Genomic DNA, 23,673 nt, shown 5'->3' on the forward strand with positions numbered 1-23,673 from the left:
TCACCGGGGTGCCTGTGCCTTTAAATCTGCGCCCGGCGGGCTGGGGGGCGGGGCCTCGGGTTGGCAAGGCAACTGACGCTCAGGAGAGCCAATCGGCGGGCTCCGCCCCCGCGCCGACGGAGGGCGGAACCCGCCAATGGGAGCGCCGCCGCCCCGTCCCTCCGGCCAATGAGCGGGCCGGACGGCCGGGGGGGGGGCGGGACTCGGGCGAGAGGGCGAGGGGGCGGCGGCCGAGGCAAGATGGCGGCGGCTGAGGCGAGGGGGCGGCGGTGCCGGGCGGCCGGGCCGACGCTGCCGCTGCCGCTGCCCCTGCCCCTGCCCCTGCCCCAGCTCCTGCCCCAGCTCCTGCCCCTGCTCCTCGTCCTCGTCCTGCAGCCGGGCCGGGGCGTGGCGCCCGCGGGAGCAGACCAGACCGACGAGTACCTGAAGCGCGAGCACTCCCTGGCCAAACCCTACCAGGGTGAGGGCGGGGGGCGACGGCGGGGGGCGGCCCGGGCCCGCGGGGCCTCCACGCTCATTCACTCATTCACTCCTATTCAGTCATTCATTCATTCATTCAGTAGCATTTACTGAGCGCTTCCTACCTGCAGAGCACTGGACTGAGCGCTTAGTAGTCATTCGATAGTATTTATTGAGCGCTTCCTATGTGCAGAGCGCTGTTCTAAGCGCTCAGTAGTCATTCAGTAGTATTTAGTGAGCGCTTCCTATGTGCAGAGCGCTGTTCTAAGCGCTTAGTAGTCATTCAGTAGTATTTAGTGAGCGCTTCCTATGTGCAGAGCGCTGGACTGAGCGCTTAGTCGTTCAATAGTATTTATTGAGCGCTTCCTATGTGCAGAGCGCTGTTCTAAGCGCTCAGTAGTCATTCAGTAGTATTTAGTGAGCGCTTCCTATGTGCAGAGCGCTGTTCTAAGCGCTTAGTAGTCATTCAGTAGTATTTAGTGAGCGCTTCCTATGTGCAGAGCGCTGGACTGAGCGCTTAGTCGTTCAATAGTATTTATTGAGCGCTTCCTATGTGCAGAGCGCTGTTCTAAGCGCTTAGTATTCATTCAGTAGTATTTAGTGAGCGCTTCCTATGTGCAGAGCGCTGGACTGAGCGCTTAGTCGTTCAATAGTATTTATTGAGCGCTTCCTATGTGCAGAGCGCTGTTTTAAGCGCTTAGTATTCATTCAGTAGTATTTAGTGAGCGCTTCCTATGTGCAGAGCGCTGGACTAAGCGCTTAGTCATTCAATAGTATTTATTGAGCGCTTCCTATGTGCAGAGCGCTGTTCTAAGCGCTTAGTATTCATTCAGTAGTATTTAGTGAGCGCTTCCAATGTGCAGAGCGCTGGACTGAGCGCTTAGTACTCATTTGATAGTATTTATTGAGCACTACGTGCCGAGCACTGTTCTAAGCGCTGGGAGAGACGCTGGGTCATCAGGTCCCACGTGAGGCTCATAGTCTTCATCCCCATTTTACAGATGAGGGAACTGAGGCCCAGAGAATTAAAGTTGGTATTTGTTAAGCGCTTCCTATGTGCAGAGCACTGGACTAAGCGCTTGGAATGGACAAATAATGTTGATGTTGGTGTTTGTTGAGCACTTACTATGCGCAGAGCACTGGACTGAGCGCTTAGTATTCATCCAGTAGTATTTGTTGAGCGCTTACTATGTGCAGAGCACTGGACTAAGCTCTTAGTATTTATTCAGTAGTATTTATTGAGCGCCTGCTATGTGCAGAACACTGTACTAAGCGCTTGGAATGGACAAATTATGTTAATGTTGGTATTTATTGAGCGCTTCCTATGTGCAGAGCACTGGACTAAGCGCTTAGTATTCATTCAGTAGTATTTGTTGAGCGCTTACTATGTGCAGAGCACTGGACTAAGCGCTTGGAATGGACAAATAATAATGTTAATTTTGGTATTTATTGAGCGCTTACTATGCGCAGAGCACTGGACTAAGCGCTTAGTATTCATTCAATAGTATTTGTTGAGCACTTACTATGTGCAGGGCACTGTTCTAAGCGCTTAGTATTCATTCAGTAGTATTTATTGAGTGCTTCCTATGTGCAGAGCGCTGGACTAAGCGCTTGGAATGGACAAATAATGTTAATGTTGGTGTTTGTTGAGCACTTACTATGCGCAGAGCACTGGACTGAGCGCTTAGTATTCATTTAGTAGTATTTATTGAGCGCTTCCTATGTGCAAAGCACCGGACTAAGCGCTTGGAATGGACAAATAATAATGTTGGTATTTGTTGAGCGCTTACTATGTGCAGAACACTGGACTAAGCGCTTGGAACGGACAAATCAGTAACAGATAGAGACAGTCCCTGCCTTTTGACGGGCTTACAGTCTAATTAATAATAATAATAATAGTAATAATGTTGGTATTTGTTAAGCGCTTACTATGTGCAGAGCACTGCTCTAAGCGCTGGGGGAGATACAGGGGAGTCGGGTTGTCCCATGTGAGGCTCACAATCTTCATCCCCATTTTACAGATGAGGGAACTGAGGCCCAGAGAAGTGAAGTGACTTGCCCCCAGTCACACAGCTGACAAGCAGAGCCGGGATTCGAACCCACGACCTCTGACTCCCAAGCCCGGGCTCTTTCCACTGAGCCACGCTGCTTCTCTAATGAATGACCCCCCCCCCCCCGAGGCCCGCGCCCCCCGCGCTGCCTCATCGAAAGCCCCGGGCCCGACCCCGGTTCATTCACTCCATCGTATTCACCGAGCGCTTAATAATAATGACGATGGTATTTAAGTGCTTACGATGTGCCAAGCACTGTTCTAAGCGCTGGGGGAGATACGAGGTGATGATGATGGCATTTGTTACGCGCTCACGATGGGCCAAGCACCGCTCTGAGCGCCGGGGAGGATACAAGGTGATCAGGATGTCCCACGTGGGGCTCACGGCCTTCGTCCCCCTTTTACGGATGGGGTAACTGAGGCACAGAGAAGCGGAGCGACTCGCCCACAGTCACGCAGTTGACAAGCGGCAGAGCCGGGATTTGAACCCATGACCTCTGACTCCGAAGCCCGGGCTCTTTTCACCGAGCCACGCTGCTTCTCTGGCGAGCGCCTACTGTGTGCAGAGCGCTGGACTAAGCGCCTCGAACGGACAGTTTGGCAACAGAGACGGTCCCTGGGCTGATCCACGCTGCGGGCTCGCAGTCTTCATCCCCATTTTACAGATGAGGGGACTGAGGCCCAGAGAAGTGAAGCGAGTTGGCCACAGCCCCGCAGCTGGTGGCGGAGCCGGGATTAGAACCCACGACCTCCGAGTCCCAAGCCCGGGCACTCGCCACAGAGCAACGCGCAGAGCGCTCTACGCTGCGCACCTGAGACCTCGTGCCCCCGGCTCGCTGAGCCAGGTGGGTGAAGCTGCGTGGGCCTGGGGGCCAGAGGGTCCTGGGTTCTGGAACCGCGCCTGTTCCCCGTGTGACCTTGGGGAAGTCACTTTGCTTTCCTGGGCTTCATTCATTCAGTCGTATTTATTGAGCGCCTACTGTGTGCAGAGCGCTGGACCGAGCGCTTGGAATGGACACTTGGGCAACAGAGACGATCCCTGCCCAACTGCGGGCTCACGGTCTCAATATAAGTACATATTTATGATTCTCTTTATTGTAAATAGAATACATATTTATGATTCTCTTTATTCTAGATCTATAATTTTGTTTATATTGATGCTGTCGGTGCCTGTTCACTTGTTTTAATAATGTTGGTATTCGTTAAGCGCTTACTATGTGCAGAGCACTGTTCTAAGCGCTGGGGGAGACCCGGTAATCGGGTTGTCCCACGTGAGGCTCACAGTTAATCCCCATTTTTTCAGATGAGGTAACTGAGGCACAGAGAAGTTAAGTGACTCGCCCGCAGTCACACAGCTGACAAGTGGCAGATCCGGGATTCGAACGCATGACCTCTGACTCCCAAGCCCGTGCTCTTTCCACCGAGCCGTGCTGCTTCTCCGTTTCTTTGCCTGTCTCCCTCTTCAAGACTGAGCCCATTATCGGGCAGGGTTTGTCTCCATTTGTTGCCGAATCGTACTTCCCAAGTGCTCAGTACAGTCCCCTGCACATAGTAAGCACCCAATAAATACGTTTGAATGAATGAATGAATAAAAACGGTTGCCTCATCTGTAAAATGAAGATTGAGGCCGTGAGCCCCACCTGGGACGCGGACCGTGTCCAACTCGGTTTGCTTGTCGTCCCCGTCCCCCCCAAAAACTTGTTTTGATGTCCGCCCCTTCCCCCCCACCCCTGACTGCCGGCCCGTCGTGGACAGGGATCATCTCTATTGCTGAATTGTACTTTCCAACCGCTTAGAACAGTGCTGTGCACACAGTAAGCGCTCAGTAAGTACAATCGAACGAATGAACGACCGTAACAGTAACCGGTATTCGTTGAGGCGGTCGCTGTGTGCCAAGCAGCGCACTAAATGTGTGGGTCAGACACTTTCCGGACCTCTGGAAACGAAAGAGGTCGAATAAAATGCCGCGGGGCCCTCGTCCGAAAGGGACGACCCGGGGGGAAGAGCCACCACGGGCAGCAGTCGTAAGAGGGGTATTTGTTACCTGGAAACTAAGGCACGGAGAAGCGAAGTGACCTGCCCAGGGTCACCCAGCCGCGGGCGCGTGGCGGAGCCCCGTCCGGAACTCAGGTTCTCCGGCTCCCAGGCCTTCGCGCTAAGTCACGCCGCTTCCGAGGTTCAGGATCGGGCAGGCGGGCGAGCGGGTGGTTGGTGATCCGTGCTCTATCTCCCCTGTAGGTGTGGGCACCGGAAGTTCGTCACTGTGGGACCTCTTGGGCAACGCCATGGTGATGACCCAGTACGTCCGCCTCACCCCGGATATGCAGAGCAAACAGGGGGCCCTGTGGAACCGGGTGGTAAGAGCCCCCTTCTCTCAGCGTGTTGGGGATCCGACCAGTCCGTCCTCAGACGGTTACGATAACCCGGCTTTTCTGGACGACCTCCGGGGTGCTTTCCCCGAAGAGTCCTCCTGGGACTCTATAGGGCTCGCGTCTCATTTTCTTATCCCTTCTGGGGGTCCTCAGAGAAGAGAACCAGCTGCTTCTCCCCCACACTGGATTAGCGAGGATGTCCTGAAAGTTGCCCGGAGTTGGGTTTTTCCAACGTAACTGCGTGCTCTCTAGCCGGCGCAGAGCAGCCCGCCGTTTCCGGAGCCCTGCGTTCTAATCCCGGCTCCGAAAGGTCTCGGGGGAATATCTGCTCTGTGTCTGCCCTCACTGGGTGAAGATTTCTGACCAGATAACCATTAGGGCATCCCACTGAGCGGACAGACCCAACTGAGATCCTGAAAATAGCTGGCTGACTCTTTGCTTTAATGGTATCTGTTCTATACGTACCGAGTCGAGCACCGTTCAGCGCTCCAGAGTGAATACAGGGTTATCAGGTCGGACGCGGTCCCTGCCCCGAGTGGGGCTCACAGTCTAAGGAGGAGGGAAGAGGATTTAATCCCCCATTTTACGGTTAAGAAAACCGAGGCACAGAGAAGTGAAGTGACTTGCCCGACGGCAAGCAATTGGCAGAGCCGGGATTAGAACCCAGGACCTCTGTCTCCCAGGCCCGAGCACCAGGCCACCCGAACTTGGACTGCAGTGGCTTCCAGTGGGCCGCGCGGTTCACGGCGCACCGTCCCGGCACCGGGCCGCGGTCCCCGGGCTGGCAACGGGTCCCACGCGGGCGCTTCTCACCGCGCTGCTCCGCTGCCTTCCTGTTCTTGGGTTGCGCTCCGTACATCGGCGTGAATGGGATCGGCAGCGGGGAGAGAGCGTGAGCAGCCTCGGGCACGTTACCGTCGCTGTAACCCCTCCCTCCGGGCAGATGCTTCAGCCCCGACTCCGGCTCGTTCTCAACAGGAGACGGCCTCGTCGTCGGAATCACCTCCCCGTTTAGCAGTGCCAGAGCCTCAGCCCGGCCTCTGAGAATGTTGTATTTGTTCCCATTTCGTGTGGCAGAGGGGACGTAAAGATTTAATTTTGGCGGGTCTCGAACCCGCCCGGTGATGAATCTCCTTACGTCCCCACCTAGGTAACTTGGTAGTACGGAATTATTCGATTGGCATATGCGTTTCAGGGCATCTCTCTGGGGGCAGGAGAGGGACTCGGGTATTTAGAACGTTGGGAGTATTCGTTTAGCCTAATTGGTCAGTCAGTGGTGGTTTTTGAGCACTTACTGTGTCCAGAGCACTGTACCAAGCGCTTAGAGAGGACAATAAAGCAGAGTCGGTAGACACGCTCCCTGCCCGCAGCAAGCTTCAGTAAAGGGGGCAACGGGGAGCGGGAGTCCACCCGGATCCGATTTTTGACCCCAGGATAGTTTCCAGAGAACCTGCTCCAACCCCTCCGTCCCCGAGCCCAGGACCGTTCTGTGGCTTTCCACTTCCCCGTAAGCCACAGACAGGAAATAGGTTCCAGGTCAGAGAGAGTTTTTTTTTTGCCTCCACTGTATTTTGGTGTTAATTAGGATGAGTTTGGGTTATCACTCTAGCCTGATCAACGAGGAAGCTTGAACCCGCCAGCGGTTGGCCTGGCCAGATCCCGACCAGCCAGCGAGTGTCGATGGTGAATGATCCCGGCGGCACCGTGGGCAGGCGGGGACTAACTGTCGATCTGGGATCCCAGCATCGTGTAGCGGACTCCCCTGCTAGAGAGCGGAGGATGCGCCCGCTGGTCCCAGCCCAGTTTCCTAACGGCTTCTCGTGCCCAGAGGCCAAGGGGAGAGAACCCAGACAGCCTGACGTTGGTGAGGGGCCGAATTAATTGGGGCACTTCTTAACTGCGTACTGTTTGCCACGCGCCGGGGTGGAGAAGAGGTCGGGCCCCGATTGGACGCGGTCCCGTCTGGGGCTCACAATCTCTCTTGTCCCCGGTTGACGGGAGAGGAGACCGAGGCCCCGGAGAGGTTAGGTGACTTGACCCAGGTCTCCAGGCAAGCCCACCCGGCGGGCAAGGTGGCGGGGCCGGGTCTGGAACTCGGGTCTTCTGACTCTTAGTCCCGTGCTCTTGTCCGTAGGCCATGTCTTGGCCGCTGCACCTCCTCAGTTCAACCGCGTGCCTGCCCCCCACCCACCTGGCCCCACAGAATCTGAAAACCCAGCGAGGGACCTTGCAGAGGAAGACAAAGAACGATTTAACAGCGCACCGGATACACCGCGCGAATGTCTAACGTTTTTTTTTTTTTTTTTTTTTTGGAAGCCTCTGATGGTTTTGAAATCTGTTCTCCTGCCAGAACTTTCAAACTGTCAGCTTTTGAGAAAAGGCAGGTGGTCTGAGGATCAAGGCCCCCGCCCGCTCTACTGTCGGGCGAGCACGTCGCGTCTCCCGCTGCCTCCGGTCGCAGTGTCGGTAGTACGTGATTAGAAGCGCCTGTCAGCGGAGCGCGGTTGATGCCCATCTCTTTACTTACCCCTGTGCAAGGTCTGCGGCTTCTGACCGGCCTTTGCAGCCCGCCTCCCAAAGCCGGTGTGGAAGTAAACCGCAACGGGCCGGAACTCCAGTTCTGGTAAAAGAGACGGTCCCGGAACAGCCGTTCTGGTACGGACCTGGTTTCGCGACGGCGGGGGCCGGGCTCGCCGGCCTCGGGAGCCCCGTCTCTCCCTCCCTCCCCTCTCTGCCTGGCAGAGTGCCCTCCTGGGCTGCTCGGAGTTGTTTATAGCATCTGCTGATTACTCCTGAAACTACCACGCGGGACAAGGTGTTCCCTGGCTCCGCTCTGCCGGGCTTCTCTTGTCCCCTAATAAGTGAGCCTCTGGCTCGGCAGACCGACTAGAAGTCCGACGGATAGGAAGCTGAGGGGAGGGCTTCACCGATCGTTCCCGGAGAGGACGACTCCCCCGGGGGGTTACCTCGTAGCTTGGAAATAAACATTAACCAAGGCAAGAAAGCTCCCTCCTGCTTAGCCGACTGCTGCCCAGCAGTGGATGTCTTTCCACCCCGAACCTAGGGGGAGGAGTTGAGCTGCTGCGTCAGAGTTCCGACGTAATCCATCGATGGTATAAAACCGCTGATTGATACGACCGTATCAATCAGCGGTTTTATACCATCGATTGATTATTGAGCCTTTACTGTATGCAGAGCGCTGTGCTGAGTGGGAGAGTACAGTGGAGTAGACAGAATCCCTGCCTCTGTGGAGCTTAGAGTCTAGCACGGGACTAAAGCCAGATGAGAATAACTTGGCACACCTAGTGTAGGCACCCTGAGAGACCTGAGCTTCGTGTCTTTAATAGTGAGTGCTTATTACGTGCCAGGTACCAGGCTAAGACAGAGCCTCACGGAAGAGGCACAGGCCTAGGAGGCAAAACCTGGATTCAAATCCCACTTGCCCGCTGTATGACCTAGGGCAACTCACTAAACTTCTCTGGGCCTCAGTTTCCCCATCTGTAAAATGCACGTTCAGTCCCTGGTCCCCCTCCCCTCTGAGACTGTGAGCATCGTGAGTGACAGGGGCTGTGATCGACCCAATTGTATTGTAGTTCCTCCAGCGTTTAATACGTGTTTGGCCCGTATTAAGCGCCTAATAAATACCACAGTCGTTACTGTTATTGTTATTAGCTCAGACACAGTCCCAGTCTCAGAGGCAGATAAAATACCCCTTTTTTTTTTTACAGATGAGGTAATGAAGGCGCAGAGAGGTAAAATGCCCAAGATCATCCAGCAGGAGCCGGGTGACGGAACCGGGTTTAGGACCCGGGCGTCCCGACTCTCAATCCTGTACCTTTTTCACTAGGTCACATGGCCTCCCGTGGTGCCAAACAGATAATACCATTATTATTATTATCATCCGTTTGGCCTCCCATGGTGCCAATAATGGTATCTGTTAAACACTACGTGCCGGGCACTCTACTAAACCCTCGGGTGGATACAAGCAAATTGGGTTGGCCACAGTCCCTGTCCCCCATGGGGCTCACGGTCTCAATCTCCGTGTTACAGATGAGGTAACCGAGGCACAGAGAAGTGAAGTGGCATGCCCAAGGTCACACAGCAGACAAGTGGCGGAGCCGGGATTAGAACCCGTGACTTTCGGACTCCCGGGGCCGATACTCTATCCACTATGCCGGGCTGCTTCTCGGTAACCTCTGTCCAGGGCTGTTGAGCCGAGGTCCTCGCTCTTGTTGCCCCTTGTTCGGATGCCGATAGTCAGACTTGGGATTTCTGTGTGAAGATGGCCGTTTGGCCGAGCCTGAGGACCTGGCAACTTCTTCTCCTGCTGACTCCGGTCTCTTCTCTCGATGCAGCCGTGTTACTTGAGAGACTGGGAACTGCAGGTGCATTTCAGAATCCACGGTCAAGGGAAGAAAAACCTAAACGGAGATGGCTTTGCAATCTGGTACACCAAGGATCGGATGCAGCCAGGTATAAGGTCGTTGGGGACGGGGGAGGGAGGCCCTGATCTTAGGTAGGTGGGTGGTTCCCTAAATCAATCCGATTTATTGAGCGCTTACTGTGTGACAAGCACTGTACTAATCACTTGTTCACCTTGGTTTACCTGACAAGGTGGGTGGGGCAAGTACAGCCAGGTGCTTTTCTGGGGAAATGAGTTTCCTCCGACCTTTCTGTTCTAAAGACCAGTCTGTAAGGTTTCTAGGAAGGAAGCTAAACTCAGTGAATGGGGATGTCTGGATTGGGCCTCATTCTGGCACGTTTTTTGGTTGTTTTTCTCTCCCATTAGCACTCAGGGATCGCCCCAGGCTGCCCTCTAGCATGTTACTAGGTGAAGAAAGTTTGGGTTTCGTGGGATGAACTCAACTCTTCTAGAACGGCTGCATCGTAGAGGAGGGCACACCCGTCCGGAAGATTCCTCCCTCTCCTGTGGGAGGAAACCTTGCTCCCTGAGGAGACCCCGAAAGCCGGGGTAGAAACAGGCAAGGGATCACAGGGATGGAAATCGCCCCCCTCCACCCCGGCATTCCCTACCTCCTATTGGGGAGCAGTCCCCGGGCCCCAATTAGAGTCCATGGGTTGGATTGAAATAAGATGGGAAAAAACCCAATGTTGACCTTTTTATGGTATTAGTTAAGCACGTCATCATCATCAGTGGTATTTTTGGAGCGCTTACTGGGTGCAGAGCATTGTACTGAGCACTCGATACAAGAAAGATACAAGATAATCCTGCTGGACACAACCCGTGTCCCATATGGGGCTCGTAATCAGTCCCCAGTTAACAGAGGAGGTAACTGAGGCGTAGAGACGTGAAGTGACTTGTCCACGATAGCAGTCGACAGATGGCAGAGCTGGGATTAGAACCCAGGTGCTCTGACTTCCAGGCCCGTGCTCTGAAAGCCAGACGGAAGGGGGCTGGCCCAGAAATGAGTTCAGGGCGGGACCGAAAGCGGATGGGGCCTCTCTTCCCTCTGGAGAGCCGGGGTACCCGTCCCGTGCTTCGGCCAAGAGGTTCCCTTGCTCGTGGAAGCTGCTGCACCAACAAGCGCTGCCCTGGAAGTGACACCACTCTCTCTTTGGCCGGATTCAGCTCAAGCCCAGACTGAATTTGGCTAACCGAGTCCATTTAAGTCCAAGGTCCAAGGCTGGGGTCGGCCAAATCCAGATTTGGCTTGAGGTTTCTCGCCTGCCTGCTCGGCCCCTCCCCGGATGAGTTGCGACCCGACGTGTCCAACCCCCAACTCACAGACGGATTGATCTCTGTTTGCTTTTCCCTTCCAGGACCTGTCTTCGGGAGCAAGGACAACTTCGTGGGGTTGGGAGTGTTCGTAGATACCTACCCCAATGAGGAGAAGCAGCAGGAGGTAAGGACAGGGGCGAGTGGTATAACTGCCCCGATCACCCCGGGTCTCTTCCTCCTTAATACCCTGTCACACAGGATCAGATCGGTGGTCCGTTCTCCCCCCTACATTGAGGGAACTGTGTATTGGTTACCCTCCTCCTCCCATCTATTTTCACGGTTAAGGTCGTGCTTTCTAACATCCCTAACTCCTTGAGACCTTTTCTAAACTTTTCTTCGAGTTAACCCTCAAATAGCCCTGTCTTTCTCGTCTAATAAGAGTGCCCGACACTAGTAAGCTATTCTGTGGCGCCTCAAGGAAGGGGGTGCGGCATGGAGTTATGGGGACTGGAGCGGGGGTGGTCCTCGGTCCCATTTGTCCAGTTTCTCGGAACTCGGATACCGTTGAGGTCAGCGATCTCTTTGGCGGGAATGTAGAAGGGAAGCCGATCCATCAGTCCATCGGTGGTACTGAGCACTTACTGTCTGCGGTCACTATACTAAGCACTTGGGAGAATACAGTAAACAGACAAGTTCTCCGTCCACGAGCTTAGAGCCTAGAGGGGGAGGCAGACATGGATAAAAATACATCATTTATGGATATGGACATAAGTGCTGTGAATATTAAATGCCCGAAGTTTGCCTATCCAAATGCGTAGATGACGCAGAAAGGAGTGGAAATAGGGGAAAAGGGGGTTTAATCAGAGAAGGCATCTTGGAGGACATGTGACCTTAATAAGGCTTTGAAGGCGGGGAGACGGGTGGTCTGGTGCATAGGAATCGGGAGGGCATCCCGGGCCGGAGGGAGGACGTGGGTAAGGGGTCGGCACCGAGACAGATGAGGTCGGGTTACGGTGAGCAAGCCGGTTAGCGAAGTACGCGGGCTGGGCTGTGGTGGGAGATGTGTGAGGTAAGGTAGGACGGGGATAAGCTGATCGCGTGCTTTAAAGCTGATGGTAACGAGTTCTTGTTTAACGCGGAGGTGGATGAGAAACCACTGGAGGTTCTTGAGGAGCGGGATGGGTCTTTATGGCAAGGAGGCTTAGAAATTAATCGGGAAGAACACGTGGGAGGAGAGGGTGGTATTTCGGGAGATCGGCTTTTAGGGCTCCGAATTGGGGACAGCTGTGGGCTGTCAGCTTTCGAGAGGAAGGGACTTCCAAAATGGGAACAGCAAGAGCTAGGGGAAGAAGGCAAGAGAGTGGAGAGCGAGGTCCAGCTAGAAGGTTAGCTTGGGAGAGTAGTGGGTGAAGAGATGAGATAGGTAAGGTGGGGGAGTCAGTGGAGAGTCGGAGAGCCAGTTGTGAAGCATTTTTGCTGGATATGGAGGAAGTTTGGAGGAGCAGAGGAATACGTGTCGAGCGACCCTGCGGAAAGATGGATCGGGCAACCCGTAGTATAGGTTGGAGAGGGGAGAGACTGGAGGCAGGGAGTCCGGCGAGGAGTCCGATTCAATAATCCTGCCATGCTCTGACCAGACCTCGTTCCAGGGTGGTGACCGTTCAGGTGGAGAGAAAGGAGCAGATCCGGGAGATGTGGGAAAAAGTACAGGCAGGATTTGGCGGGAGATTGAATCGTACGAGTTGGAGGAGAGCGAAGAGTCAAGGATGACACTTCCGGGACGGGGCGGGTGTCGGTGTGACGGACCGAGAGAGGAGATTTTGGAAGAGGAGTGGGTTGGGAGGGAGGATGAGTAGCTAGGTTTATACACGTGAACTTCCTAGAAGAGAAGAGGTGAGGTGTGGGCGGTAGTTCTTCTGGTGTTATTAACTTGTGTTTCTTCCTCCTCATACAACCCGGGCATTGGTTGGAGGAGACTGGCCACTGAGATGTTGGGCCTAGGCTATGCTGCTCGCTAAAGCCTTTACCGACACTCGGCCCTCAGCTGGGGCCACTCCTCCTCACGTCCTTTCTTTCCTCCCCACTCTCATGGTCAAGACACCGTTCCCTGGGGCAAGGAAGATCCGAAGAGAGGAAAATAATTAAACCCCAGCAATTCTTTGGCTTGACATCTAAGTGAGCCGTCCCGCCTCCCTCAGGGTACCTTGTTTCCTCCCCCTTGCCCCATGCAGACAGACCTCAGATAACAGACTTGGGCTACTGGAGAACTGACAACGGGCAGCGGAGAATAGGAGCTCACTGGGTGTCGTCGCATAGATGAGGAGAGGAAAATTTAGAAAGGGAGCTCTGGGGAGCGAAAGCGAGCGGCCTGCCAGGTATGACCCGGGGGCACGTGGTCGAGAGGGCGGATTCGTTGTTCGGAACGTGGGGACCGGCTCTGCTTTGCGTGAGAAGGGGCGAAAAGCGGGTAGGAATTTTCCAGGGAATGGAGACTGGGAGGGGACAGGCTTCAGAGAGCTAACCGGCCCCGCAGCCTTCGTTTTGGAACTTTTCAGCCCAACTGGAAACTGTCAGGTCTTGTCGGAGACTTGGGATCAGAGAGGCTGGGAGTCCAGGTCGGAAGGCCGTGGGTACCGTTGTCCCCGTGGTTTCGATGTGCGCATCTGAGATTGCCTTTTGGGTATCAATGATAAATGTCCATCTCTGTCGGGAGCCGAACCCCATTCTACCGGTCGCTTGGACCAGATTAATATAAAATAACCAAGGAGAAATGGACCGGAAAACTGGCTCTGAAAAGAAGGAAATTACTTGCCGATTAGTAATATCCCGTCTTATTCTCGCATCCATTTTTTACTACTGCCAGATGAGTTCTCTCCTTAAGTGGGGGAGTCCCCGGCTCTCTTCACTTCCTGAACCATCTAGTCCGGGTGCTTCCGTCTCCTGGCCCACGAGGCCTGGTCCTCCACATTCCCAACTGCTTTGGTGAAGCAGCATCGGATTAATCGCGTTCAGCGATTAATGTTGCCCGTTCGCCCCTCGGTACCTGCGTGTTTTTCTGTTCACGGTTTTGCCACGGCATATGGCGTTTGTCTTTGGCGACACTCCCAGCTGTCGTGGGGCCTCCAGCGCTGCCCGTTCGGTGGCTGGCTGGCCACCTCCCCCATCCCTCAGAAAACCCGGACGGCCGGGAGTTGTAGGATGAGCTCTCCAGTGCCTCAAGTGCGGTCGCAGATGCTATTCCCGGTCCCACCTCAGTCAAGGAGGGGGTTTCTCCAACCAGTCCCCGGGGAGAGCAGACGGTTGGCCGTAAGCTCTGACTCTTTTTCACCAGTTGTTTTCCTGTCAGCCGGGGGCGTGGGAGAGGGAGTGATCAGGCCCTGGTGGGGCCTCCTTTCTGGAAACTAATAATAATGATAATAATAATTATGGTATCTGTTAAGCGTTGCGTGCCAGACACTGTTTTAAGCCCCGGGGTAGGTACAGGCTAATCAGGGTGGGCATAGTCCCTGTCCCACATGGGGTTCATCGTCTTAATCCCCATTTTACAGATGAGGTAACTGAAGCACAGAGAAGTGAAATGACTTGCCCAACATCACAGCAGGCAAAGTGATGTTAGAACGCAGACCATTCTGACTCCCGTGTTCTATCCGCTAGGCCATGTCTAGGACACTGGAAAACTACCCTGGGGACTCCCTGAAGCTTACATTAGAACACTAGAAACTAGGTCGTTATTATTATTGTTATTATCGTATTTCGCACTTACTCTGCGTCCCCACGTAGGCTGTAATCTCATCGTGGGCAGGGATTGTGACTGTTAATTCTGTTGTATCGTGCTCTCCCAAGCGCTTGGTACGGTGCTCTGCGCATTTTAAGCGCTTAATAAGTATGATCGATTGTCAAGCACTGTTTTAGGTGCTGGGGTAGATACAAGCTAATCAGAACGGACACAGTCCCTGTCCCTCGTGGCGCTCACAGCCTAGGAGGGGAACAGGTATCGAATCCTCAGTTGAGGAAACTGAGGAACGGAGAAGTGAAAGTGACTTGCCCAAGGTCACACACGACAAGCAAGAGGCAGAACCAGGATCAGAACTCAGGTCCTCTGACTCCCAGGCCCGTGGTCTTTCTGCTAGGCCATGCTGCTTCCTAGTAGCGCCCACCGCTTTTGTGCGGATCTCCGATTTGGGGCCGCGTTACTGGGGAAACTAGTGATCCCTGGTAGCCTTTCTGAACCGGGGCCACGGGGAATCGTTCCGTAAGGAGAGCCCTGCGTTCTAGAGCTGGCTCAGGGAGACGAGGTCAAAAATCATTGAGTTGGTGAGCCTGGTGAGATCTTCAGTTCGTTGGCGAGGGAGCAAGCCACTCGTTAGGCTCGCTCGGTCGGTCAGTCGATCGTATTTATTGAGCGCTTACTGTGCGCAGAGTACTGTACTGTGTACTTGGGAGAGCTCAATATAACAATATACCAGAAACGTTCCCCGTACTTCACGGGGTCGTAAAATGCTGCAGAGGTGCTGAATGAGACCTTGACCTGACGTTCCTCTCTTTTATTGGCCTCAGGAAGCCATCAGCTGACGGTCAGTGGTTTCTCCGGGAAAGACGGAAATGGTACCGGGTTTGCGGAGAGCTCAGTAGTCGCCACGGAGAGTCCTTACCACGTCGAGCTACTGTGGAGTTGAGATGTCCCAGGCAGCTCATTCACCGCCTCTTTGAGGGTGTGACTCCGGGGGGGAGGAAGGAGGTAGAATCAGATGCCCCTCCCCTTTGCTGGGTTTAGGGTGGAGTGTGTCAGAGGGCCATTCGTATTCCTCTGTTGTTGCCCGGGCTGCTCCTTGGGCTCAACTCTTCCTGCGCGTTCGCTCTCCGACGTCTTTATCCGTGTGCAGAAGAGCCACCCTTCTGTCTTCACCTAGAGTTTGTTGGAGCTGGAGAGCACCCAATCGGTCGACCCCTTGGGGAGAGGCATTTTTTGTCTTTTGGGGGATTTGGAGAACAGAGTGTCCTTTCTCCCCCCTCCCCGACCACCCCCCACTCCGAGACATGGTACCGCTGTCTTCAGTTTTTCTATAAAACCAAACTCAGAAAGCCAGAAATTTTTGGGGCGGAAACTGACTTGCTTGGCTGGTTTGCCAAAGTTACCAGAGGGATTCCCTCCCCTCTGTGAAGAGACTTCATTGCTCTGTGGTGTGTTTCTTTTACTGTCACTCGCTAGGAGCCTGGGTTTTCCCCCCAGGGCCAGGGCGGTCTCAGACTGGGAGCGGCATTTCTGGGAGGCTCCTTTACAGCTGGGCCTGGTGAGCGATCACCTACTCCAGTGAATTGGAACAAGGGTTAGTTAGGCCTCGTGGGAAAGAGGTTCCTGATTTTTTGCGGTCTGATGTTCGGGTAGGGCACGGGGTGAAAGGAAGGGAAAAATACAGGCTGTGTACTGAACTTGCCACCTGATAGGAAAAGCTGTTATTATTAATAATGATGATGATGAGGGTATTAAGCACTGTGTGGTAACCCCGGGGCAGATATAGGGTAATCGAATTGGATACAGTCCCTGTCCCACTTGGGAAGCTCAAAGTCAGAGAGTGCAGATGAGGGAACTGAGGCAACAGAAGGTGACGTGACGTGCCCAGTGTCACCCAGCAGGCAGGTGGTGGGGCTGGAATGAAAACCCTCTTCTCCTGACTCCCAGCCCCGTGCTCTTAACGCTAAGCCTAGCTGCCGCCGGCTGATTTTAGGAATAAAGTGTTCTGGCAATAGGAAGATTTTTGCAAGGGGGAGGGGGTGGATTATTTGCCTGTTTGTTTTTTGTTGCGTTTTTTTTTTTTTTCTTTTGAATCTGCTTCTACTCTCTTTAGTCTGCCTCCAGAAATGGTGAGGCAGAAATGAAAGCATATTGCAGAATGGGCCTGGGGTCGGGTGGTCGTGTGGGTAGGAGAGTGGTATGTTGGCAGAATTGGAGTCCTCCATCCTCCCCACCCTGGACTGCCTGTTGAGAATTTGGGAGTTGAGGGCAGCTGCGACCTTGCCCTCAGCCCCTCCAGGCATGCTTGGATCAGGGACACACGCCTGAGCCATCCCGAGACAGTCTTTCTCTTGGCAAGGTGGGTCAAATGCCCTCCTCCCTAATTCCAAGCAGGAAGCTCCCCAGTCCGTTTAGTACCTCTAAAATTCAGCGCCTCTTGGACTCTGACTTGGGGTTCTCTTGTTTTTTCAACTGAAACGAAGCAGTCATCTTGAGGAGTGTCCCGGGCACTCACCTAGTTGGATTCCGATTCTCTCTTCAAAAAAAAAAATAATTATCGTATTTGTTAAGCACTTTCTATGTGCCAAACACTGTTTTAAACACCTGGGGTAGATACAGCGTTATCACGTTGGACACAGTCCCTGTCCCTCGTGGGTTCCCAGCCTAGGTAGGAAGGAGTAGGATTTAATCCCCATTTTACAGATTTTCTTAGGGATAGACTCCTCTCTCCCCTGGAAGCAACCAGAAGGCGGCACCAAGTCCGGCCCCGCGCTTTGCTGAGGGATGGGCCGAAGTCCCTTAAATTAACCCACCTACCTGGACTGCCCGAAGGTTTGTTCCCCGGGGCGCCCCGCCTCATGCCGATGCTTGCAGTTGACCCATCCCACCTTGGAAAGGGGGAAGCTGAGCAGATATCTGGGAAAGAGCAAGTGAGCGCCGACGGAGCGGGTCAGATACTCAGGCTTTGAGATCCCCGGGGCCCGCGGACAATCGGGTGGTTGGGTCCTGAACTCGGCCCAAGGCTCTGAGTTGGGCCAAGTTGGAGCAGCAGTGAGTGAAGGATTTCTCCCAGGTTAGGGAAGAAGGCGGCCCCTCCTCTCCGCTTCCTCCTTTTCCACCTGGGTGAAACGGGACCCAGGACATCTTTATGGTCTCCAGAGGCAGGTAAATGGCCTGAATGGTCCATATCTGTGGTTTTGAAAATTCATTCCCGATTCTCTAGGACTCCCCGCGTGAGTCCGGGGGACCCCTGGACTCCCCTTTGGGAGGGGATGGCGGCGGTGATGATGATAATTGTAATAATAACAACGATGGTATTTACAGGGCTTGCTGTGTGGCCAGGCTGGTTAGAGTGAAGATGATCGGGTCGGGCACCTTCATCGCCTGACGCCGGGCACAACGGTCTAATGAATCCCCATTGTACAGATGAGGAAACTGAGGCCCCGAGAAGTGAAGCGACTTGCCCGCAGTCCCCAGGAGGGATTAGAACCCAGGCCTCTGACTCCCAAGCCCACGCTTTTGTGACTAGGCCGCCCTGCTTCCCAGGGACTCCCACCTGGGGCATCCCGGGGGATGAGATTGGGGTGCCGTTCTCCGACGCCTAGGCCTCGGCTCTTCACTGGCCCGTTCCGACATCTGACCCTCTCTCCTGTCTTCTGTGCCCTCTCTTTGTTCCTTACTAACTCGCCGGACCCCTCCCCCCCAGGCCCTGAAGAAGAGATATTCTCCAGGAGTCCAGGTACTTCGATTCTTGACCCACCATGACCCTTTTCATCCTCTCGTGTGTCCCTCCCACGTCCAGTGATGGGTGGAGATTTGTCGTTGCTCCCGTCTCAGTGGCCACCAAATCCCCAGAGCCAGAACCGAGCCCCCGGTGTAGCCCCGGTCTGCGTGCCGACTTCTCCGGCCTTTTCAGGGGGAACGGGTCACTCACCAGAAACCTCGCAGCGTGCCTAACGTCTCTCCTTCCGCCCCCTACTCCCTGCCCACCGGTTCCACTGGCCTCCTTGGGGAGTTGGTGGTCAGCTCCCCGCGCCCGGAATCGCTCACAGAAATCTTTCTTAAGGCGGAGGGGGCCGTCAGCATCTCAGCTCTCGGGAGGCCAGGGGTTGCCGAGGCAGCGGAAGCACAAGGATTAGATACCGGGCAACGTCGGTGTTGCCGTGTTCCCCGTGGGGGAATTTTGGTTCAGGTGTGGATGGGTGGAATTCCCCGGGGGGGGGACACTCCCGGGGTACGGATGGCAGGGGAGGACATTCGGCCCAGGAGGGATCGTTTCGTAGGCCAGGCGTCCCAGGCTAACGGGGCCTGACCCCGAACCCGATCGGAATACCGTGGGGTCTGGAAACCGTCCTGAGTCCAAGAGCCCCCCTCCGCCCGTGGACCCGTTCCCAAGTGTCGGTCGAAGTCGTTTTCAAAACTCGGTGCCTTCGGGGTCGGGATCCGGAGTCTCTCGGTCATAGGCGCGGGGCCCCTCCAGATTCAGGGGCGTCTGGAAACCGCAGCCGAGGTGGGGTGGTCGCTTCCTGCTCGAGCAGAGGTCTTCGTCCCTAGATGAGGTTGGCCGAAGGAGACGTTGGGCACCGTTTTACCCGCTCCGACGTGCTGCAGCTCCCACTCGGTTTGTCTGTGCAATTCCTGCTGCAGCTGCGTATGTGTTTGTGTGAGTATGTGTGTCTGGCTGTGCCACCCGCGCACTTTTTATCTTGCAAGGTGCTCTGACAGTTACCGCCCTACTCCTCCGTTCCCCTCTCCTTCTCCCCAGCGAGTCTTTCCGTACATCTCAGCCATGGTGAACAACGGCTCCCTCAGCTACGACCACGAGCGGGACGGGCGGCCCACCGAACTGGGCGGCTGCACGGCCATCGTGCGCAACCTCAACCATGACACCTTCCTGGTGATTCGCTACGTCAAGAGGCGCCTGACGGTGAGTCCCCTCCCCCGGCGGGCCGGTCCCTCCGCCCGTGGCCGGGGCCCCCCGCTCACCCTGCCCTCCCGTTCCAGATCATGATGGACATCGACGGCAAGCACGAGTGGCGAGACTGCATCGACGTCCCTGGGGTCCGCCTGCCCCGCGGGTACTTCTTCGGCACCTCCTCGGTCACCGGGGACCTCTCAGGTACCGGACGGCCCGTGCGTGTCCCTCGACTTCAGCTCGGGTCGCGGTCCCCCACCGGGCCTCGGCGAGGCTTCTTCCCCAGCTAGGACCCGACTCGCTCCTGGGACCAACCTGCGTGTCTTCTCCGGGTTGAGCCTGGGGTTCCCCCCGGAGTGTATACCGCGGGTCTAGGTGAGTCCCTAGAACTGACCAGTTTCCCAGGAATCCAGGGGCAGGAATCATCACCTGTATGCGCTCCGGAGCGGAGCCGAGTAGAATCACTCCGCCGTCCCTGCTCTGGCCCAGGTGCCCGTTCCCCGGACAGACCAGAAGTCGGACGGGTCTGTCTGGGCTCGGAAACGCCGGATGCTCGTCGACCTCCTTGAGTGATTTGGTAGACCCTGGACATCAGCCTTGTAACGGCACTGCTCGCGACAGCCTGGGCCGCGTCGGTTATCCCTGCGATGCTTGTTGTAATGAATCGGTGCATCCACCGCCCGCCCTCTCCTTTGTACAGCGTTTGGCTGCGGAGCCATGGGTTTCTCGGTCCCCCTGGATGTCTTCGTAACGAGGTGTTGGTGTTGACCCTCACGTGCTGGGTGGGGTTACCTGGTGAGCCCCGGCCCGTAAACCACAACCTGGCTGGCCGGTAAAGCCAGGAAGGCTCTTTTGGGCAAGTAGAGGTGGAAGACGGGGGACTCTCGGCTCGGCTGACCTCTCCGGGCCTCAAAGGGGGCCGGGCCTTGTCAGTGCCTCGGCCACCCCGGGCAGGGAACGTTCGAAGCCCAGCCTTCAGGGTCCCCTGTCCCGTTCCCCTTCTCTCCCCCGGCAACCTCCCCCCAAAACCCATTTGGAGCATTTCCCGGGAGCTCCGTCTGGCCCCGGGGTTCGGACTCACAACCTTTCCTCCCCATTCAGCTCCCAGGCAGCCGAGGCCTTTTGGAGGCTTTTCCAGCCCCCCGAAGCCGTGGGCGTCGGTCGGTCGGTCCGGCGGCTGCCGACGGTCGTCGGCCCAATCTCTTGCCCCTCGTCGCTTCCCCGGGGGTTGCGGCGAGAGCAGCACGTTCACGAGCCTAGCCGGTAACGGCCTACTCCGGGGAGACGCCCACCGCCTCTGTTCCTCCTTTTCCCTGATCTCCCCGACGGGCGGCCCTAATGCCCCTGGCTCCTTTGGTTCTAGATAACCACGATGTCATCTCCATGAAGCTGTTCCAGCTGACGGTGGAGCGCACTCGGGAAGAAGAGAAGCTTCACCGGGACGTGTTCCTGCCCTCGGTGGATAATATGAAGCTCCCTGGTGGTGAGCGGGAATGGGTCCGGGGAAGAGTCACGTGGCGTGAGATGTCAAGACGACCACAAGGCGGGCGGTGGGAAGCCTCGGCCCCGGGTGCCAAGAGCCCGTGCGGTGGAATTTATCGAGCGCTTACTGTGTGCGGAGCACTGTACTCGGCAGTCGGGAGAATACGACGACGTAACAATAAGCAGACACAGTCATCGCCCACAGTGGCCTTACAGCCTACAGGCAAGACAGGGTGGTCTGCGAGGCCCTGCCCTGAAGGCCTGGGAGCTGGGAGAGGCGGGAGGGGCAGGGGGCCCCGGAAATGGCAGTGGTCCCTTGCCTGCCTGCCGGTTCCCCGGGACCCAGGCGCCCCCCCCCCCCGGAACGGGAAGCCGGGAGCACTCCCCTGACCCTTCTAGCTGATCGGGGCCGTGTTTCCTATCCTTCAGTGTCACCCGCTGCGGAACCCTGGAGTGGCCTAGCCCTCTTCCTCGTAGTCTTCTTCTCGCTGGTGATCGCCGTGTTCGCCGTCGTCATCGGCATCATCGTCTACAACAAATGGCACGACCAGAGCCGCAAGCGCTTCTACTGAGCCTTCCCCCGGCGGACGCCCCCGGGGCCGCGAGCGGAACCGGCGGGGCTCTCGGCTCAACCTGCGGCCCGCCCGGGAGTCCTCTGGCCTCGGCACCGGAGGTGACCGTTTGGCGGCCTCTTCCCGTCGGAAGGGGACAGGGGCCGCCTGACCTCGCTCTGTCTCGGGAGCTCCGCGTCCTGGGATCCCGCCGCTCACTCTGGGAGAACCCCTGGGACCCCCGACTGGGGGTCGGGCACCCCCCACCCTTTAATGAAACTGCAGTGTGCCTTCCTGGGAGCACTCCCTTCCCCCACCCCCAGCTAGGAGCCGGAGCGGGTAGGGAGACCACGCTCCCTGGGCCGTTCCCCAGTTGGAGTCCCGGACCGGTCGGCCATAGCCCAGGCTACCTCAAAAGCAGCCAAGCGGAGGAGGAGCGACGACTTTCTTCTTAAATCTCTGAAGCCCCGAGAAGTCCGCCTGAAGACTGGGACCCGCTTCTTTCGGCCCTCCTTAGCTACCTGTATTCCACCGCGCTGACCTTTTCAGTCCGAGCCTCTCCTCCTGATAAGCTTTTCTTCGAGATGCCAGTGAGGACTTCTCTCTCCACCCCTTCCCCCCCGTTCCTCTTCCCCTCCTGGAGTATGTCTTCAAGAGGTCTGCCGGCGGGGCCCGGGCGGTTTCTCCGTGCCAGTCCTGGAGCCGGTGGAGAAACGGGCGGTTCCTTGGCTCTCGCTTTCAGAGGGGTCGGCGGGGGGAGGGAGATCTGCTCTCGCCGGATGCCCCCACCTCCCTCGCCCAGCCTTCCGTCGCCTGTTTGCTGGTTCGAATTGGCCTGGGGGTCCCCGGGGAGACTGAGTAAACTAGGCTTTGGGTGCAAAAACCTCCCGAGCGGGTCCTGGGAGAGCCTCCGGCCGGGACTCGAGCGTACGGAAGCCGAAGGCTGGGAGCCATTTCCCTTCAGTGCGCTGGGGTTTCACAACCACTGGCTCCAGGCCTCAGGAACCTGCCTACAGGGCTTACTGGAACTGCTCCCGCCAACCGCCCGACCCCGGCTCACCGCGTGCGCTGTGCTCGTGTCGTTCCCGAGTTCCAAAAGTCGGGAAGAGTCTTCCTCTGCGGCCCAGACCCGGCCATCCTCCGGGGAAATCGGTTTGATTTCCTCAGCGGGAGCGACAGGCTCCCTGCCCGGGGGACCGGCAGGGTCCCCGTCTCTTTACCTTCATGGAAAGTTGTGACCACGGAGTCCAGGATGCTCACCTCCCCGAACGATCCCTCTGCTGCCGCCGCCACGTCTGTTCAGGTGCCCCGTGTTCCTCCCAGTCCCGAACCTTCCTCGTCCGGCCTGGTGGGGTCGGTCCCCCCAGGTGGGATCTGGGGTCTTCGGGCTGGCCCCTCCCTTCCTCCTTCCATCCCGTGCAGGGGAGATTCCGAAAACAGCTGAAGGGTCGAGGGCAGGCTCGGTCCCCGTCCCGGTCCGTCTTCCGTCCCGAGCCCGGCCCGTCGCCGCAGCCCAATTCCGGGGGAGGTGCCGTCGTACCGCTTAGCCTGAGAGGCCGGCAACCCGGACCCCGTTGCCCCTCGCCTTCCACGGCCCCGCGGCCGCCTGTGGCTTCGGCCGGACCGAGCCTCCGCGGTGTCCGCTCTCGGGGACCCGGGCGACTTGTTTGGGCCACGCACTCCGGACACGTGTGGGCTATTTGCCTAGCGCGGCCCCGACTGCTGGGCCAGGGTTGGGGGCTCTTGAAAGGAGGAGGCGTCTCGCTTTCCGAAGCAGTGAAAGAAACCCGCAACTGAGGCCCGGGGCTGCGCCCGGGGCGGGCTTCCAGGAGGGAGCAAGTCCGCCGGGGAGACCAAGAGATTGGGAAAGGTCTCGGGGAGAAGAGGGCGGAGGAGCCATTCCCAGTTTGAAACCGAAATGGAAGGCTGTGTAAGAGGAGGTGGGCGGGGAGGGGGCCGGCTCCCGTCCCAGCACAGCGTACGGTTTGTGCCGCTGGGTTTCCGGCGCCTACCGCTGATCGCTGACGGTGGTCCGCCCCAAGCTACGCGTCTCTCCCTGAGGCGATCGCGCCCCCTTTTTCCGAACTGGGCCGGGAGAGGGAAACTACCTAGCAGAGTGGAAAAAAATAAAAGAGGAAAATGAGAGTCCCACGTACTTTGGCGTAACTTCCTTGGCAGCGTAGAGGGTTTGATGATGGGCATCTCTCTAGCAGAGGAGCGGGACTGGGTGGTAAGCTCTTGAATTACAGAGATGGGGTGGGAGATTCGTCTCCCGGAATGGACTTCCGGATTGGCCTTGCCCCGGGCAGGGAACTCGCCCGCCGACTCTGTTATACCGTACTCTCCCAGTCACGGAGTACGGTGCTCTGCACTCAGTGAGTGCTCAGTCGATACCGTTGATCGATTCATTGATTCAGTGGTATTTATCGAG

At 56.6% G+C, this 23,673-nt stretch overlaps 1 protein-coding gene across 1 annotated transcript; it reads left to right on the forward strand.

Annotated features, from left to right (window-relative positions):
- The first annotated feature begins 438 nt into the window (after window positions 1-438).
- Window positions 439-23,397, forward strand: LMAN2L (lectin, mannose binding 2 like). The gene is made up of 9 exons (XM_029073688.1): window positions 439-460; window positions 4,748-4,808; window positions 9,237-9,354; window positions 10,663-10,745; window positions 18,001-18,033; window positions 19,060-19,221; window positions 19,299-19,413; window positions 20,573-20,692; window positions 21,121-23,397. Exons 3-9 carry the CDS (start codon window positions 9,345-9,347, stop codon window positions 21,261-21,263), a joined length of 666 nt encoding a protein of 221 aa, XP_028929521.1. The 5' UTR covers window positions 439-460; window positions 4,748-4,808; window positions 9,237-9,344; the 3' UTR covers window positions 21,264-23,397.
- The last annotated feature ends 276 nt before the right edge of the window (window positions 23,398-23,673 follow it).

Source organism: Ornithorhynchus anatinus, chromosome 10 (genome assembly GCF_004115215.2).
Source record: "Ornithorhynchus anatinus isolate Pmale09 chromosome 10, mOrnAna1.pri.v4, whole genome shotgun sequence".
Taxonomy (NCBI): domain Eukaryota; kingdom Metazoa; phylum Chordata; class Mammalia; order Monotremata; family Ornithorhynchidae; genus Ornithorhynchus; species Ornithorhynchus anatinus.

What these genes read in the sequence shown, in the direction of transcription:
- LMAN2L (XM_029073688.1), top strand. An exon ending in GATATTCTCCAGGAGTCCAG is followed by an intron (nt 18,034 to 19,059) that starts GTACTTCGATTC and finishes CCTTCTCCCCAG; the next exon opens with CGAGTCTTTCCGTACATCTC. An exon ending in ACGTCAAGAGGCGCCTGACG is followed by an intron (nt 19,222 to 19,298) that starts GTGAGTCCCCTC and finishes CTCCCGTTCCAG; the next exon opens with ATCATGATGGACATCGACGG.